General features: G+C 53.3%; 1 protein-coding gene across 2 annotated transcripts in view; it reads left to right on the forward strand.

Annotated features, from left to right (window-relative positions):
- LOC136456070 (uncharacterized protein At1g32220, chloroplastic) overlaps window positions 1-20,032 on the forward strand; it is a 63,556-nt gene that overhangs the window by 32,516 nt on the left and 11,008 nt on the right. For both annotated transcript variants that reach the window (XM_066455828.1, XM_066455830.1), the window contains exons 7-8: window positions 5,884-5,963; window positions 18,243-18,285. In XM_066455828.1, coding sequence (XP_066311925.1) covers window positions 5,884-5,963; window positions 18,243-18,285 — 123 coding nt within the window. The remainder of the gene's footprint in view (window positions 1-5,883; window positions 5,964-18,242; window positions 18,286-20,032) is intronic.

Consider the following 20,032-nt stretch of genomic DNA (forward strand, 5'->3'; position numbering starts at 1 on the left):
CAGGGTCGACGAAGCCTGGTGGCTGCTGGCAGTAGACAGTCTCCTCGAGATGACCGTGAAGGAAAGCATTCTTCACGTCCAACTGGTGGATCGGCCAGGCGCGAGATGCGGCGATGCTGAGGACGGTCCGAATGGTGGCCGGTTTGACCACCGGGCTGAAGGTCTCGTCGTAGTCGATGCCCTCGCGCTGAGAGAAACCGCGGACCACCCAGCGAGCTTTGTGGCGGGCAAGAGATCCATCGGCGTGGAACTTGTGTCGGAAGAGCCATTTTCCCGTCACGATGTTGGCACCGGGGGGACGCGGGACGAGTTGCCAGGTGTTGTTGTTGACAAGAGCCTGGTACTCATCCGTCATCGCTGCGCGCCAGTTGGCATCGGCCAACGCGCTGCGATAGTTCGTCGGGAGAGGCGAGGTCGAGGATGATGTGGCCGTCAGCCCTTCATAGCTGACGCGAGGGATGACACCAGTCATGGTGCGCGTGACCCGCGGCGGAGGTGGCGGTGTTGTCGAAGGCGCGGGTGGCGCCGGTGCAACCGGAGGCGGTGCCGGCGCAACTGGAGGCGCCGGGGCAGCCGGTGACGGGGCAGGGGCGGACGCCGCGCGGGGTTGTCGGACGTAGACCCGTGGAAAGGGAACCACAGGAGGGCGCCCGCCCGGTGCCGGAGAAGCTGATCCGGCTGCTGGTGATGTAGGTGCGGCGTCGGTGTGCGGCTGCTCGACATCCGAGATGGATGGAGCGACCACGGGCGTCGAGGGAGGAGTTCCACCTGCAATAACAGTAGGACAGGGCACCGAAACCATATCGTCGTCTAAGAGGAAATCTAGGGAGGTGGGGGATGGGGCGGCTGGGGTTGGACTCGTCGAAGATGACATGACGGGAGATGATTATGCGACGGGTCGAGAGGTCGAGGCAGCGGTACCCTTTGTGAGAGGGTGGATATCCAAGGAAGACGCATGCCGCGGAGCGAGGTGCGAGCTTGTGTTTGGAAGTGGCCTGCAGATTTGGGTAACAGAGGCACCCAAAGACACGCATATGGTTGTAGGTGGGTGGCTATTTATGCAGGCGAGTGAAGGGAACGGCATGCTGGATGGAGGAGGATGGACGTCGGTTAAGTAGGTAGCATGCTGTCAGGAGGGCCTCGGCCCAGTAGGTGGGTGGCAGGGAGGCATGGAGGAGCATGGTGCGAACGGAATTATTAAGGGTGCGGATTATACGTTCGGCCTTGCCGTTTTGGGGGGATGTGTAGGGGCAGGAGAGGCGGAGGTCAGTGCCGCGAGCGGCAAGGAATTGGGTGGTGGTGGTGTTAAGGAATTCAGTGCCATTATCAGCCTGAACACATTTGATAGGTAGGCTGAACTGAGTTTGGGCGAGGGCAGCGAGCTCAACTAAATGTTGGTGAACATCGGACTTTTTGCGGAGAGGAAAAACCCAACAAAAATGACTGTAATCATCCAGACACACCAAATAGTAGGAAAAACCAGACAGACTGTTGATAGGTGATGTCCATACATCACAGTGAACGAGTTCAAAGGGCGCATGAGTTGTGGAATGCGAAGAACTGAAAGGTAGACGTGTGTGCTTGCCTAACTGACATGAATGGCAGAGGGAGCGATCTACTGTTTTACAGGCAACAGCATGAATTTTATTAAGGTGCGCTAAGGCAGCAGGTGATGGATGACCGAGACGTTGATGCCATAGGGTCGACGAAGCAGCCAAGAGGGCGACAGGGGTGGAGACGGGCATGGTGTAGAGGTCCCCGTCGCTGTTACAGCGGAGAGTCACGCGTCCCGTTCGGAGATCCTTGATAGAAAAACCATGAGCGTCAAATTCAAATGAACAGCTATTGTCGCGAGTGAATTGACGAACAGAGAGCAGGTTACGAACTATAGATGGTGCGACAAGGATATTTTTAAGAATAAAATTAGATGTGGGAGTGGGTAGGACGGAGTGACCTCTAGATGTGACTGGAATGGTAGTGCCATTACCTACTGTTATTGAGGAGATGGAAGGGGGTAGGTGCTGGGTAATCATACCATCCGAGGACGTCATATGTGTTGAGGCGCCGGAATCGACGACCCAGGGTGAGGCGCCCTGCATGTTCATGGCCTGTAGGGTGGCGATGAGGCCGGCTGCATCCCAGGTGGAGCTGCTGGAGTTGCCGGAGGTTGCCGCAGGAGCGAAGGCTGTGTGTGCCTGGGGAGCAGGCCCGAGGAGGCCCTGCTGGCGCCCAGACTGGGCGTTGGGGCCACCAGACCCGCCGAAGCCACTATGGCGGCGTTGTCCAGGAGGGGTGACCCGCTCACCAAGAGCCACGCGTTCGCCGGTCCAGGGGTTAAAGCCCCAGGGTAGGCGCCGGTTGGGGTTGTGGCCGCCAGAGGTGGAGGGCTGCTGGCTGCCCTTCTTGCTGTTGGGGCGCCGGTTGTCCTGCTGCTGCTGCTGCTGGCCACCAGCAGGAAAGGAGGCAGCAGTGAAGAGCGCCGAGGCAGCACGTACCTTCTCGTCATTCTGCAGCCGCAGTTCCTTGAGGAGAAGCTGATGGCGAGCGGAGGAGAAGGTGAGGGGCTGTTGCCCGGCGATGTTGTCGGCGACCGTAGAGTAGACCTCGTTGAGGCCGCGCAGAAGGTTGAGGACGAGGGTGCTCTCGAGGACGGTCTGGCCAACGTCACGCAGTTCGTCGGCCTTCGCCTTCATGCGGACGCAGTAGTCGTCGATGGAGGAGTCCCCTTGAATCATCGAGTGGAACTCGTGATTGAGGAAGATGGCACGAGGCGCTTTGTTCGCCTGGAACACGTCGTCGATGGCCTGCCACAGCGCGCATGCCGTCTGCTGAGTGTTGGTCATGGCGAGGTTGAGGACTGAGTCGGAGGCGGTGCTGTACATCCATCCGCGGACGCAGAAGTCAGCCTGCTGCCATGCTTCGTCGGTGGGGCGCGCAGGGGAGGCAGTGTCGAGGTGTTGCAGTAGGCCAAACTTCCCGCACATGGCGCGGAAAGCCATCGACCACTTGGTGAAGTTGGAGGGCTTCAACTCGAGGACCATGGGAACGTGCAGCTTGACATTGATAGTGGCAAAGGGGCAGATGGTCGGGGCAGAAGTAGCCCCTAGGGTGCCACTGGTGGCAGAGGTGAGGTCTGAGGCAGTTCCCATGGGAAGAGGAGGAGGGGCGGCGTGGGAGGTGGGAAATCAGATCAAGGCCTGGTTCTCTGATACCATGTAGAAGAATAGAGTTTGGGGCAATTGGCCACACCTCAATGTGAGGGGGGCGCCTTCTATTATATGGCCGGCTGGCCTTGCTTTACAAGGCAGGGGGTAATCTCCCTGATTTACATCAGCTAACTATAGCAACTGATCCCTGATTTACAGCTGCTAATTATGTCTATGATATCCATAATTAGCAGGGGATATTCTATTTCCTAACACCTCTAAGATGCTGTCCTAAGATGCCTCTAAGCTGCTGAAGCTGCTGTCCAGTCAAGCGCTGCTGCTGTCCAGTCTCCAGTCAAGATGCTGGGCAGTGCTGCTGTCCAGTCTCCAGTCTCCAGTCAAGATGCTGGGCAGTGCTGCTGTCCAGTCCCATGCTGCTGTCCAGTCAAGATGCTGGGCAGCAAGACCAGCCCCACAAGGACTGCTGCAGCCCCACAATGACCACAGAGACTTATCCCATCAGGATGCAGGGTTTAGATTTATGCCAATGGCAAATATGGATTCTTTTTCTTTTTTCTCTGTTATTACGATTGCAGTTTCTGACATCAAGACATCCACTTTTCCTTGCCTGCTATACTGAATTACTGTGCATAGTTATTTTAGTGAATTGACCTTCCTCCTGTCAAATTCTAATTGTGTTTTTCTGGTTTATATCTGTCATATTATTTAGGATACTAAAGTGATCCTTCAGTACACTAAACTGATCCTCAGTCTGCAAAGATTCTAGAAATATCAATTCATGTTTAGAATAACAACTTGCTAACATTAAAATGATGTTTGTATGCTTTTCAACATCATTTTGATTTTATTCCTTTCTCATTTCCTTGATAAATTAGAAGACATGTTTTCTCACCATGGCCAAGTGTTTTGTACTCACAACATGACTCTATGGGATAAGGTACAACTTAATGGCTTATAGAAGTGTTATTTCATGGAGTGAATGTTGGCTGTTCTTGATTACAGCTTTCTCAACTCGTTCCAGACCACAAATACTTGATACAACAATAAAGCCTTTTATCCCAAGAAAGTGGGTAGGTGTCGACGAAATACGTCCGGCAGTCTACCGAGGGGTATGCCCACGGTAGTAGATGAATCGATGGAGGTGCGCGTGAGGGAAATGGATGGTGACACAGAACTCAAGAGACAACGATTAGACAGGTTCAGGCCGTCAGCTTGACGTAATACCCTACGTCCTGTGTCTTTGTGTATTGTATTATGAGAGATGAGATGCTTTAGGCTAAGCCTGGGATCCGTATGGGGATGTCGACTAGGGGACCCCTGCCCCTCCTTATATGCTCTGGAGGGGTAGGGTTACAAGCAAAGTATCCTATTTGATATTATACAATTTTTAATAAATCAAATCTTCTTGTAGCCTTGCGGTGCACGCTGACTAGTGTTGTGCGCCGCACGCCTTGATCTTGTGGGCTGGGCCACCTCTGATGGTGCGGCCCATGTCTTGTCCTGTGGGTACCGGGGGTCATACCCCCACAGTAGGGTAATCATGAACCCCAACGAGCTAGAAAAGAAGTAATTTTTTTTAAAAGTAAGAAGAAAAACATTAGGAAGAGTATTTGCAAAGAGGATATGAATTGAAGATATATTCTTATTCTCGAATGATGCTGGACAGCCGCATTTCAATTCATTAAAGAGGAAAATCATGGATATATAATGCTATATTAGAGTGCTTGATCCAACCTTAAGTAGACACTCTGGCATGGTAAATATGCAGATATACATTGAATGTGTTATAAATGTTTTAGTTAGCATTGTGAAGGCAATCGCCTCACTCATATCTGGTCCCTGTATGAGTGAGGAGGATCCTGTTGGGGACCCCCCCTCCTATTTTTTCATCTCTATAATACAATGAAACGCATCTCTCCTACGTTTAAAAAAAAGCACTGTGAAGGCATGCTTATAAAGCTGTCAGTCACGAATAGACTTGATTTGATGGAGAAATATTTACAAAAGAAAAGAGGAAGAAGGGTGCAGGCTAAGTAGTGGCAAGAGACTTTTCTGGCTAGTCTTCCTACAATCTCGCTGTCATACAATGTGATATACAAAAATGTACTGCCAAACTTGATAGTTGATATACAGGTACAACGATGGGCGCCATGCCGCTATGTGCCAACTGTGGGTTGGAGGGTTTATTGAGCTGCACGTACACTTTAAGTCATATGCAGTTCAACCTTTAAATTTACATCCCTCGCTATCGTTGCTGTTTATTTGCATGATGCCTGATTTAATTGCAATTAGTGATACCTGGACACCATCACACCAGTATCAAGACAAGCCTGTGGACGAACAAGTGTCATGTCCATATTTTTTGTTCTGAATATACTATACCATACCATGTTTGAGGTGGACATTGGAAGCAAATTCTATGTCTGGGAAACAATTTCCATTCCAGATTTTTGTTTGAGACAGGTGGACTCATTCAGGTTGACACTTATCAACGTCCAAAAAATATACAGTGCAACCTATTACTTCTTGTAGATATGGTGCAGTTAATATATTTGCTTTGTAGGCATGCAACTGTTTAATTTGATGTAATAGTCCAAGGGGTTCTTAAAATTCCATTGTTTGATATTTTATTAGCAAGAAAAAGATGGCAAATGGAATCTAGTTTATTTGGGAAAATTTGGTTCTGCTTGTTAATTTACTTGTTTTCTATCTACAGGTGTAAAGAGATTTGTATATGTGTCAGCTGCAGACTTTGGTTTACTGAATTATTTATTGCAAGGCTACTACGAGGGCAAGGTGACTTATTGAGATTATTGACATGCCATGCATATTTTAAAATTAATTTTTGCTCCATCCAGTCCCCAAAAAGCAAGTCATTCAAGTATCTCAATGGTCTCCAAGATGACACTTGGACTAGCAATTTGTATGAAATTATGTTCATTCAACCAAGTTTAGTTATTATAAATGTATTTTCTATAATAAATCTAGTGGTCTTTTTTGAAAGACAAGAAATCTAGTGGTTTCATTTCATATGATCAATGTACATAATTTCTTATATATTGAGCATCGCAGCAATAGAAATTTAGAGCAACAAGAGCCATAAAACAACTTATACTTTGAACTACAGGGGGAATATATGATTAGCCTTAATGGTGTGCATTTCTATACTGTTACCAATGTTTTTCGAGAAAAAGGTGTTTATATTGTCTTCTAATAGTTTATTTGTTCCATGAAATATTCATGGTATCATTTATTTGTGCCATTGCATGCCATATTTAAATTAGCTATCAGAATATTTTCAGGAATTGCATATTACTAAGTGGTTTTATAATAGGATAAATTTCCTGTGAACAGGTTGAACAATAAATGTATAGAGTGAATATTTGTGTTAGCTTTATGGTGTATTCATAATAGCATTTATTTGTGCTGTTGACTACTGCTGCCTTATAGTAGGCGCTGCGCTCTTTATTTTTTTAAACTCTTTTAAAAAATTGCATAGTACTTTTTTTAGTATCCTCGTGCTGTCCCTTTTCCATGAACAGGTTCAGAATAAGTATATATGTTAAGAATTTTATATATTCTATGTTGTACGCTATTTAGCAAATGAAATAATTACAATCATGTATAAAGGGTTCGCATAAATAGCGTCTGCTACTTTGGCTTTGCAAGTTCAAACAACAATAAACATGTGCCACATTTGTTTGTTTGTATATATCTGTTTCTAAATGTTTGTCTAGTTGGACCAAAAACTTTGTTTTCAAATACTTGGTGTTAGAAATAATGTGTTAGTTTATTGCCTCGTTTCTTGGCATGCCGCTTGGGATCTCTCCCTGGTGTATTGCCTCTTTATTTCTTAGCCTTAAAGTCTCTCTATAAGATGTACCCTGCAACCAATCTTTGATTATGAGAATACACAGATGCTAATTAATTTTTCTTTCATAGTATCAAAAAAGGGATTCACATTCCTCTGTGGCCTCTTGCTTCCGCTCTTTCCCTAGCCGTCCCTGTTATGGCTCCTTCCTCTCCCTCCGCTGCTGTCGCAGCCAAGGAGTGCAGTTGGCTGCTGCCGCTGTCACGACCGCGAGGCTGCTGCTGCCCTCGCAGCCAAGGAGAAGGCCGTAGTGGAGGAAGCCGTGACGACCGCATCGTGTGCCGTCGCTGATGCCGAGGAGCGCGTCCACCTTGCCCTCGGGCCCTCGATCAAGAGCGCGCCATCGTTGCAGCCCTTGAACGTGAGGCTACCGCGGCCCGTGCTTCTCTGCCTCCACTGGATGGCGGTGGCTCTGTCCATGATGATGATTACAGTGATGTTGATGCCGCCACCTCCTATGAAGCGGCCTCCATCACCAATCTCCACGCCCAGGCTGCGCCGGTTCAAAATATTTGCTCCCTTGTTCTGGTCATCCCCGATCCTATGTCTTCCCACTACAATGGATTGCACGACCTCGTTTTGCTGACTTTTGAGTGCTACGCCCTTGAGTATGACGTGCTCTCCGATGTACCTCGCCTGACATACCGTCCTAGAGCCGGATGGAGTGTGACCTCCTCTCTTGGCTGTTCGGTACTGTCACTGTCGAGCTCTAGGACTCCATTCGTGTCCACGGCGACACGGGGCGCGCCACCTGGCTCGGCATCGAACAACAGTTCCTGGGCAACCGCAAAACTCGTGCTCTCCACCTTGATGCGGAGTTCTGCATGTTCGTCTAGGGCGATCTTTCTGTCGATGATTACTGCCGCAAGATGTATGGCCGCTGCTCTTGGTGACCTTGGTGAAGTCATCCATGATCGGACCTTGGTACTCAATGTTCTCCGTGGCCTCAATAGCAAGTACGATCACATGAAGGCTCTTCCTAAGCGCTCTGCCCCTTTCCGACGTTTAGTGAGGTCCATAATGATCTTGTCCTTGAGGAGCTCACCATGAATCAGCCTACGTCGCAGCTGTTGACGCTGCTCCTCGCCATGCGGAAGACGCCTGCTGCGCCCCTTCTGTAGGCTGTCTGTCTCTTTTCCACTCCTGCAAGCGGTGGTGGCTCCAATTGTGGTGCCGACAGCGGCCCTGCTCCAAACTGGGCAATCGATGCCTCCGTCGCGGAACTGGAGGCAAAGGTGGCGCGTCTTGGCCCTCCTCTACACCCAGCAACACCAGCAGTTCCGGGGCAGCAGTGACAAGGAGGGTGCTCCCTCCCCTTATGGCGCCCTCCTGCTGCCACCGGGTTTTCCTTCGATAGAGCACCCACTTCACCAGTAGCCTCCTACTCCCCAACCGCCTCGAGACACCTCCTTCACTCTGGACCGGCAATTGGGACCAGCAGTCGTTGGCAACTCTTTCAACACCATGACTCTTACTCCTCCTGCTGTCACGAACTGGGTTATGGATTCCGGCACCTCCAATCAAATGCCATCAGATGCTGGTAATATTTCCTTGTTTCCACCATCTCTTTCTTCCCATCCTTCATCTTCATGTTGGCAATGGTACTACTTTGCTTGTTACCTCCACTGGCAACACTGTTTTATCCGGTCCATTTTACCTTAATAATATGCTTGTTGCTCCTTATATTATTAAGAACCTTATATCCGTTCCCCAATTTACCTCCGATAATCACTGTTCTGTTGAATTTGATCCTTTTGGCCTCTCTGTGAAGGGTCTTCGATCCAGGAACGTGGTCATCGGGTGCTCTGGGCCCCTCTATACCATGCCTCCCCCGGCACCTTCATCAGCCTCATTGGCGCCTCGAACATCCTGGACATGAAGCCCCATTACAGCTCTCTTGTAGAGCTGCAATTTCTTGTATTCATCATCCTTCCAGTAGTGAATCTTTATGTCATGCTTGTCAATTGGGACATCACATTCGTCTACCCCTTGTTTCTACGTCTCGAGCACTCAAAAACTTTTATTTACTACCTCCATTATCTTTTGTTGGGCGCCATAGCGTTTCACATAATTATCCATTTGTTAGGCGTGGTAGAGAAATTCGAGTAGTACGTTAGCGAGGACTTCAAGCGGCAGCCTATAGAGTTGTTCGGCAATTAATTAGACACCAGATTCAAAGCCTGGGTAGATAAAACCAAATGCATGGCTGCATGCAAAAGGGAAGGGAACTAATCGACGTGGCATTTTTAAGCTGACAGGAGGGCGGTGTTCGACGCTTTTTAATGTTCGGCTTCATTCTATTTGGTTTCTTGGTATCTGGAATTACACTCTTCACGCCTAACAAAAGAAAATGGAGGTAGTAATTCATTGTGATTTATGGACCTGTCCTGCCGCAAATGTGTCTGTCTACAAGTATTATCTTGTTATTCTTGATGACTGCTCACATTTCTCTGGACTTTTCCCCTACGTCTCAAGTCTGAAACCTTCCCCACATTAGCACACTTCTTTACCTATGTCTCCACTCAATTTGGTTGGACCATTAAAAGTGTTCAGTGTGACAATGGCCATGAGTTTGATGACTTGTCCTCCCGGTCCTTCTTCCTCGCCCATGGTGTTCTCCTTCGGATGTCATCCCTATACCTCCCAACTGAATGGCAAGGCTGAGCGCATCACTCGTTCTACCAACAACGTTGCGCGCTCCCTCCTTTTTTCAGGTTCCCCTTCCGGCTTCCTACTGGGTTGAGGGTCTCCACACTGCCACTTATCTTCTCAACCGCCTTCCCACCAAAACTTTAGCCTCTACTACTACTTACTTCACCCTCTTTGGTCTGCACCTCTGTGTCTTTGGTTGTGCGTGCTACCCCAACCTGTCCTCCACCGCGCCCCACAAACTTTCCCCTCGCTCCACCCTTTGTGTTTTTCTTGGCTACTTCTCAGACCACAAAGGTTTCCGGGGCCTTGATCTCTCCTCAAACAGAGTCATTGTTGCTCGCCATGTCACCTTTGATGAAACCAGCTTCCCCTTTGCCAAGTCACGGTCGCCTCCCCCCACTGATGATTTTGATTTTCTTGTTGAGTTTGAGCCCCAGGTGCGCCTCATTGGGCTCTGTGTTGCCTCAGGTCGCGCCTCGCGCAACCATGGATGCGCCTCGTGCTGCCCCCACCACGCCAGCCCAAGTGTACATACCTTGGGCACGATACATTACTCAAGTCTACACCCATCACCGCCCTGCACCAGCGGTGGCCTAGTCTTCACCGAGCTCTTCATTGGTTCCTAGTCCTCCTAGTCCAGAACCTTATGGTCGGGTGTTGTTCATGTTTCTCGAGTGGTCAACAATCACTCAATGGCCACCAGAGGGACGCTTGGTTTCCGCCAGCCCGCCTGCTATCACACTGAGTCTCTTTCTTCTATGCGTAGGCATATCGCAGCGCTCTTGTTGATTCCATCTGGCAGGCCGCTATGGAGGAAGAATTTGCTGCTCTCCAGGAAAATAACACATGGGATCTTTTTCGCCAATGTAGTAACTGATAAGTGGATCTTTCGCCACAAGTTTCATGCTGATGTTTCTTTAGATTACTACAAAGCTCGCTGGGTTCTCTGTGGTTTCACACAATGTCCCGGCATGGACTATGACGAAACTTTTAACCCTGTGGTTAAGCCTGCTACAGTTTGGGCAGTTCTTACTTTGGCTCTTTCTCAGCAATGGTCAGCTCGATGTAAAAAATGCTTCTCTCCACGGGATCCTCTTAGAAACAGTCTATTGTTGCCAGCCCACTGGTTTTATAAACTCCAGTTTCACCATGTTTGCCATCTCAGCAAGTCTCCCTATGGCCTTAGACAGGTCCCTCGGGCATGGTACAATTGCTTTGCTACATACCTTCTCAAACTTGGATTTCCTTGTTTATTTACCATCGCGACTCTGAGACAATTTACCTGCTTTATGTGGGTGACAGTGCTCACTGCGTTTAGTGATGTCCTCCACCGCACCATCTCTGCAATGGAGCAAGAGTTCTCAATGAAAGACCTCGGTCCTCTACATAATTTTTTTTTGCATTTCTGTTCAGCAACGCCCACATGGCCTCTTCTCCCAACAGCAGTATACACAGTGTGCTAATATGGCTGACTGTGACACCCACGCCAAAGTTTCAGCAGTGGATGGCACCCCTGTCACTGACCCTACTCATTAACGGAGTATTGCTGGGGCACTTCAGTACCTCACTTTCACTAGGCCTGACATTGCCTCTGCGGTGCAGCAAGTTTGCCTCCATATGCATGATCCCCATGAGCTCCGGTTGTCTGCTATGAAGCGTATTCTGCGCTATCTCCAGGGCACTCCTTCCCATGGTCTTCTTCTACGGCCGACCACTCCCTCTACTCTTGTGGTTTACACTGATTGCAGATTGGGCTGGCTGTCCGGACACCCCAAGTCTACCTTTGGTTTTGTTGTGTTTCTTGGAGACAATCTTGTATCTTGGTCCTCCAAATGGCAGGATAGTGTTTCCTGCTCCAGTGCTGCAACGGTATTGCAGAAGCCTGTGTTGCGCCAACTTCTGCATGAACTTCACCAACCGCTATCCCGCAACACTCTTGTATATTGTGACAATGTCAGTGATGTGTATCTCTCCACCAATCCGGTGCAACACCAACGCACCAAGCATGTTGAGATTGATGTTCATTTCATCCGCGAAAAGGTTGCCATTGGTTATGCTCATGTTCTTCATATTCCAACAACATCACAGTTTGCTGATATCTTCACCAAAGGGCTCCCAACCTTGTTCTTTGAAGATTCCAGATACAGTCTCAATGTCTACACTACCGAAGTTTTGACTGTGGGGGGTGTTAGAATTAATGTGTTAGTTTAATGTCTTTCCAGCGTGTCGCTTGTGGACTAGCCCATCGTGCTGCTTCTGTTCTTGGCATGCTGCCTAGGATCTCTCCCTGGTGTATTGCCTCTTTATTTCTTAGCCTTAAGTCTCTCTATAAGATGTACCCTACAACTAATCTCTGATTATGAGAATATACAGATGCTAATCCATCTTCTTTTACTTGGCACCTTGCCGATCCTTGTAAATGTTCCCATATGGCCTTGTTAAAACCTGTACAGTACTCCGTACCACCTTGTTAGTGATGGATAAGTCTCATGTGTGGCTGGTCTTTGTGGGGTTGTACTGCTCACATGGTCCTTGTGGCTGTTTTTCTGTTTTTAGGATAGCATCTTAGACTAGAGGACAACATCTTAGACTAGAGGACAGCATCTTAGCTAGGACAACATATTAGCATCTTAGACTAGCATCTTGCCATATGCTTGGCTGGCTAGCAGCCTATAAGTATGTAACCCCAACCCCTCAGGTTGGTATGGCATTTGTGTGAGTTTGTGTGAGAAATAGACAAAAAAATTGCCCCCAACTCCTAGTGTTATCTTCTCTCGATGAGAGTAAGAATTCTCCTACTACTAAGAGTGAGAATTCAACGACTAACAACTGGTATCAGAGCCGTATTATCCTGTAGCCTGAGCATCTCCTGCTCATCTCCTCTCCTAGCCACACAACAGCCCCAGCTACGAGCAGCAGCTCCGGCCGCTCCTGCTCACTCCTCCCCCGCGCAGACGCAGCAGCCCCCCGGTAGCGCGTCATGTCCGCAGGGCAGTCTCAGCGCTCGGTCGCCTCGAGCACGCGGCGTCGGCAGGAGGCCGAACTTGCCGCGGCAGAGGAACGCGAGCGAGCAGCGGCAGAGACCGCTGCAGCGGCGGCAAGGGCGTCGAGGCTGGCAGCGGCGGAGCTGGCAGCAGCCAGAGTGGAGGCGGAAGCAGCGGTGGCGGCGAATGCAGCGCGTGCGGTGGCAGCGGAGGTCGAGGCTCTGCGCGGCAGCATCGGCAGCTCCATTTCCGCTGATGACACTGCCGACGCGGACCTCGAGCTGCTAGAGAGGGAGGCAGTGCGAGCGCGGGCGAAGCAGTGGGCAGCCGCGCACGCCCACGAGCGTGGCGGTAGCCCAGACAGGCGCGGACGCGCTGGCGGCGCTCCTGGAGGAGGCGCACAAGGCGGTGGCGCTCCTGGGGCAGCCGCGCACGCCCACGAGCGCGGCGGTAGCCCAGACAGGCACGGACGCGCTGGCGGCGCTCCTGGAGGAGGCGCGCACGGCGGCGGCGCTCCTGGAGGAGGCGCGCACGGCAACGGTGGCGGACGGGTCGATGGAGAGCGCGGCCTTCACAGGCAGCGTGGCTCTCTCTCCCCGGATCGGTACCGATGGGTCGATGGAGAGCGCGGCCTTCACAGGCAGCGTGGCTCTTTCTCCTCGGATCGGTACCGTGGTTACCACGGGCTCCAGGCTGTTGTCAGGGACGTCGGTCCCGGCGGTGGGTGGCCTACCCTCACCAAGACCAACTACGTCGAGTGGGCTGCGGTGATGAGGGTAAAGCTCCAGGTGCGGCACATGTGGGAGGCAGTTCGGTACGGCGACGTCGACTACGACCTAGATATACGGGCGCTGGATGCTCTCATCGCTGTAGTCCCGCCCGAGATGCAGTTCTCGCTTACCAGTAAGCGGACTGCCAAGAAGGCTTGGGACGCCATCGCTGCGGCACGCATCGGTAGCGACCGCGCCCGCAAGTCCACACTGCAGGCACTTCGCAAGAAGTGGGAGAACCTGGCCTTCAAGCCAGGTGAGGACGTTGACGACTTTGCTCTTCGTCTCAACAGTCTGTTGCAGAAGATGGTGCAGTTCGGCGACGACACCTACGGCGAGGAGAGAGCTGTCGAAAAGCTCTTCCGCTGCGTCCCCGAGAAGTACAAGCAGATGGCTCGCTCAATCGAGTCTCTGTTGGATCTCTCCACGATGTCGATCGAGGAGGCGATAGGTCGTCGACAGCGATGAGCCACAGTCCCTCTCGGGGCCCATCACCACTGGCGGGAAGCTCCTTCTCACTCGGGAGCAGTGGCTTGCCAGCCAAGGTGACCGGAGGAAGGGGGAGCCTTCTTCCGCGACAAGCGGCCGCAAGCGTGGCAAGCCGCACAAGGCGCGCAGAGACGCCCAGGCCAGGGCGCGAGGACGTGCCGAGGGTGATGCCCGCGGAGGCGCCCAAGGCGGCGCCGCCGGCAGGCACAAGCCGGCACGAGATGACACCTGCCGCAACTGCGGCCAGCTTGGCCATTGGGCCAAGGACTGTCGACAGCCACGATGCGGCCAGGCCCATGTCGCACAGGCGGAGGAGGTGCCGGCTCTGTTCATGGCACATGTCAGCATCGAGCTACCTCCAGCGGCACCGGCCGCAGCGGCTCTCCTCCACCTTGACGAGCCAAAAGCACATGCCCTCCTCGGCGACAGCTCCGGCAACGACAAGACTGACGGGTGGTGCCTCGACACCGGCGCCACCCATCACATGACCGGTCGACGGGAGTTCTTCACCGAGCTTGACTCTAGCGTCCGAGGCTCCATCAAGTTTGGGGATGCCTCCGGCGTGAAGATCAAGGGCGTCGGCTCCGTCATCTTCACCACCGTGTCTGGTGAGCACAGACTGCTCACCGGAGTCTATTACATCCCCGTGTTGAGGAACTCCATCATCAGCTTGGGACAGCTGGATGAGAACGGTTCGCACGTGGTGGTTGAGTACGGAGTCATGAGGATTTGTGATCGTCGTCGTCGCCTTCTTGCCAAGGTATCCAGAAGCGCAAATCGACTCTACGCCCTTAACGTGCAGGTGGCACAACCCCTCTGTCTCGCTGCTCGTCGGGACGACGAGGCGTGGCAGTGGCACGAGCGTTTCGGGCACCTTCACTTTGAGGCCCTAAAGCGGCTCAGTGCCACGGAGATGGTGCGAGGCCTGCCGTGCCTCGACCATGTGGAGCAGCTCTGCGACGTCTGCGTGTTGACGAAGCAGAGGTGACTCCCCTTTCCACAGCGGGCTAGCTTTCGAGCCAAGGAGAGGCTCGAGCTTGTGCACGGGGACTTGTGTGGCCCGGTGACACCGGCCACACCGGGAGGACGACGCTACTTCCTGCTGCTCGTCGACGACCTCTCCCGCTACATGTGGGTGATGGTCCTCGGCAGCAAGGGAGAGGCTGCGGACGCCATTACGCGCGCGCAGGCTGCTGCGAAGGCGGAGTGCGGCCGCAAGCTGCGCGTGCTGCGCACCGACAACGGCGGCGAATTCACGGCGGCTGAATTCGCGTCGTACTGCGCTGACGAGGGCATTCAGCGCCACTACTCCGCGCCGTACAGCCCGCGGCAGAACGACGTCGTCGAGCGGCGCAACCAGACGGTTGTGGGGATGGCTCGGGCCCTCCTCAAGCAGAGGGGGATGCCGGCTGTCTTCTGGGGAGGCGGTGGTGACGGCCGTCTACATCCTCAACCGCTCGTCTACCAAGGCGCACGACGGCAGGACGCCGTACGAGGCTTGGCATGGGCGTAAGCCGGTGGTCTCCCACTTGCGGGTCTTCGGCTGCCTCGCGTTCGCCAAGGAGCTTGGCCACATCAGCAAGCTCGACGACAGGAGCACTCTGGGAGTGTTCATTGGCTACACGGAAGGCTCGGAGGCCTACCGCATCCTTGACCCGAAGACACAGCGTGTGCGCACGGCGCGCGACGTTGTGTTCGACGAAGGGCGAGGATGGGCGTGGGACAAGGCGGTGGACGATGGCTCGGCTCCGACGTACGAAGACTTCACTGTCGAGTACGTCCACTTCGAGGGAGCTGGGGGAGTAGGCAGCTCTTCTTCGACAAGCGCGTCTACCCCAGTCCTCGAACCTCCACCGACCCCAGCGCCTGCTACTCCGACAGCACCACGCTCTCCAGCCAGGACCTCGGCTGCGATGAGTTCTTCGCCGGCTCCACCAGAGCCGGCAACGCCACGCACTCCAGCATCGACAGGCACCTCTCCGGGCACGTCTACTCCAGCTCGTGTCGAGCACAGCCCGGTTGAGCTCGCTACTCCGCTCTCTCACGACGAGGAGCGCATCGACGCGTACCACGACGGCGAGCTATTGCGATACCGTACGATGGAGAACCTTCTTGGTGACCAGCCGGTGCCGAGACCGGTGCCTCACGACCTGGAGGCGCAGTTGCACCTAGCGTGTGACGACGGCGAGCCTCGGTCATATGTAGAGGCCGAGAGACGTGGCATGGCGCGCCGCGATGCAGTTGGAGATGGATGCGGTTGAGAAGAACCGCACCTGGGAACTTGCTGACCTTCCTCGTGGTCACCGCGCGATCACCCTTAAGTGGGTGTACAAGCTGAAGAGGGATGAAGCCGGCGCCATCGTCAAGCACAAGGCTCGTTTGGTGGCACGAGGTTTCGTGCAGTAGGAGGGGGTCGACTTTGACGACGCCTTTTCTCCCGTGGCATGAATGGAGTTCGTGCGACTCCTCCTTGCGCTAGCTGCCCTGGAGGGCTGGCGTGTTCATCACATGGACGTCAAGTCGGCGTTCCTTAACGGCGACTTGAAGGAGAAGGTCTACGTGCACCAGCCGCCGGGATTTGCGATCCCCGACAAGGAGGGCAAGGTACTTCGCCTGCGCAAGGCTCTCTATGGCTTGCGGCAGGCACCGAGGGCGTGGAATGCCAAGTTGGATTCCACGCTAAAGGGGATGGGCTTCGAGCAAAGCCCGCACGAGGTGGCCATCTGCCGACAGGGCAATGGAGGAAATGCCCTATTGGTGGGTGTCTACGTCGACGACTTGGTGATCACTGGCACCAAAGATGCGGAGGTGGCGTCATTCAAGGAAGAGATGAAGGCCACCTTCCAGATGAGTGACCTGGGGCCTCTCTCCTTCTACCTGGGAATCGAGGTGCACCAAGATGACTCTGGGATCACGCTTCGACAGACCGCCTACGCCAAGCGCGTCGTTGAGCTAGCTGGGCTCACCGACTGCAACCCAGCTCTCACTCTGATGGTGGAGAGGCTGAAGCTGAGCCGCGACAGCACGACGGAGGAGGTGGACGCTACGCAGTACCGGCGTCTTGTGGGGAGCCTTCGCTACCTCGCCCACACACGGCCGGACTTGGCATTCTCCGTCGGCTACGTTAGTCGGTTCATGCAGCGACCGACGACGGAGCACCAGCAGGCTGTGAAGAGGATCATCCGCTACGTTGCGGGAACTCTTGACCACGGCCTCTACTACCCGAGGTGCCCTGGGGCGGCACACTTCGTCGGGTACAGCGACAGCGACCACGCCAGCGACATCGACACCAGCAAGAGCACGAGCGGGATCCTTTTCTTCCTCGGCAAGTGCCTCGTTAGCTGGCAGTCGGTCAAGCAGCAGGTGGTGGCCCTGTCCAGCTGCGAGGCCAAGTACATAGCGGCCTCCACCGCTTCGACTCAGGCGCTCTGGCTTGCTCGAGTGCTTGGTGATCTCCTCGGCAGAGACACTAGAGCGGTGGAGCTCAGGGTGGACAGCAAGTCCGCTCTGGCCCTGGCAAAGAACCCCGTGTTCTACGAACGCAGCAAGCACATCCGGGTGAGGTACCACTTCATCTGAGGCTGTTTGGAGGAAGGGAGCATCAAGGCGAGCTACATCAACACCAAGGACCAGCTTGCGGACCTGCTCACCAAGCCCCTTGGGAGGATCAAGTTCCTTGAGCTCTGCTCCAGGACCGGGATGGTTCAACTCTCCCACAAGACGACACACAAAACTTAGGGGGAGAATGATGGATAAGTCTCATGTTTGGCTGGTCTTTGTGGGGTTGTGCTGCTCACATAGTCCTTGTGGCTGTTTTTCTGTTTTTAGGACAACATCTTAGACTAGATGACAGCATCTTAGACTAGAGGACAGCATCTTAGCTAGGACAGCATATTAGCATCTTAGACTAGCATCTTGGCATATGCTTGGCTGGCTAGCAGCCTATAAGTATGTAACCCCAACCCCTCAGGTTGGTATGACATTTGTGTGAGTTTGTGTGAGAAATAGACAAGAAAATTGTTCCAACTCCTAGTGTCATCCTCTCTCGATGAAAGTAAGAATTCTCCTACTACCAAGAGTGATAATTCAACGACTAACAGTTAGGGCACCATTTGAGTCCTCTTCTATCTAAAACTGATTGCCTAGTTGTGTTAGCTAATCCAAAGTTCTAAGTATTAGGAAGCTGAGGGTGTGAGCCTCTAAGATATCATTGTGCCATCACATTATAGTTTGTGTCCCCTGTGTGCCTATGTTGTTGGCAACAATTTATTTTTTTAATTTATTAATGTATTAATTTATTTTGGTTCAGAGAGCTTCTGAAGCTGAATTGTTGTCGAAGTTTACATATGGAGGTAAGTCATCTTTGATTGTTGGCAATTTCATTTGGTTAAATAAGTCATAGGATCCTTCTTCAACTTGCCTTAAGTAGTGTTATAGTTGGGTGAATTGCTTGTCTGAGCAATAGGCTATTAACTTATGCCTCCACACATTCTCCTTTCCTAAAGAAGGTAATTGCCTACAAGCTATTAAGGGCCTTGCTGATTCCATGTAGCGCTCCTGGGGCTCCTGGGGCAGCCATGCATGCCCACGAGCGCGGCGGCAGCCCAGATAGGCACGGACGCGCCGGTGGCGCTCCTGGAGGAGGCGCGCACGGCAACGGTGGCGGACGGGTCGATGGAGAGCGCGGCCTTCACAGGCAGCGTGGCTCTCTCTCCCCGGATCGGTACCGTGGTTACCACAGGCTCCAGGCTGTTGTCAGGGACGCCGGTCCCGGCGGTGCGTGGCCTACCCTCACCAAGACCAACTATGTCGAGTGGGCTGCGGTGATGAGGGTAAAGCTCCAGGTGCGGCACATGTGGGAGGCAGTCCGATACGGCGACGTCGACTACGACCTAGATCGACGGGCGCTGGATGCCCTCATCGCTGCAGTCCCGCCCGGGATGCAGTTCTCGCTTACCAACAAGCGGACTGCCAAAGAGGCTTGGGACGCCATCGCTGCGGCACGCATCGGCAGCGACCGCGCCCGCAAGTCCACACTGCAGGCACTTCGTAAGGAGTGGGAGAACCTGGCCTTCAAGCCAGGTGAGGACGTTGATGACTTTGCTCTCCGTCTCAACACTCTGTTGCAGAAGATGGTGCAGTTCGGCGATGACACCTACGGCGAGGAGAGCTGTTGAAAAGCTCTTTCACTGCGTCCCCGAGAAGTACAAATAGATGGCTCGCTCGATCGAGTCTCTGCTGGATCTCTCCACGATGTCGATCGAGGAGGCGATAGGTCGCCTCAAGGTCGTCGACAGCGATGAGCCACAGTCTCTCTCGGGGCCCATCACCACTGGCGGGAAGCTCCTTCTCACTTGGGAGCAGTGACTTGCCAGCCAAGGTGATCGGAAGAAGGGGGAGCCTTCTTCCGCGACAGGCGGCCGTAAGCGTGGCAAGGCGCACAGAGACGCCCAGGCCGGGGCACGATGACGTGCCGAGGGTGATGCCCGCGGAGGCGCCCAGGGCGGCGCCGCCGGCAGGCACAAGCCGGCACGAGACGATGCCTGCCGCAACTGCGGCCAGCTCGGCCATTGGGCCAAGGACTGCCGACAGCCACGACGTGGCCAGGCCCACGTCGCACAGGTGGAGGAGCCGACTCTGTTCATGGCACATGCAAGCATTGAGCTACCTCAAGGGGCACCGGCCGCAGTGGCTCTCCACCTCGACGAGCCAAAAGCACACGCCCTCCTCGGCGACAGCTCCGGCAACGACAAGACTGACGGGTGGTGCCTTGACACCGGCGCCACCCATCACATGACCGGTCGATGGGAGTTTTTCATCGAGCTTGACTCTAGCGTCCGAGGCTCCGTCAAGTTTGGGGATGCCTCCGGCGTAGAGATCAAGGGCGTCGGCTCCGTCATCTTCACCACCATGTCTAGTGAGCACAGGCTGCTCACCGGAGTCTACTACATCCCCGCGTTGAGGAACTCCATCATTAGCTTGGGACAGCTGGATGAGAACGGTTCGCGCGTGGTGGTTGAGGACGGAGTCATGGGAATTTGGGATCGTCATCGTCGCCTTCTTGCCACGGTATCCTGAAGCGCAAATCAACTCTACGTC

The sequence above is a fragment of the Miscanthus floridulus genome, chromosome 6 (genome assembly GCF_019320115.1).
Source record: "Miscanthus floridulus cultivar M001 chromosome 6, ASM1932011v1, whole genome shotgun sequence".
NCBI lineage: Eukaryota > Viridiplantae > Streptophyta > Magnoliopsida > Poales > Poaceae > Miscanthus > Miscanthus floridulus.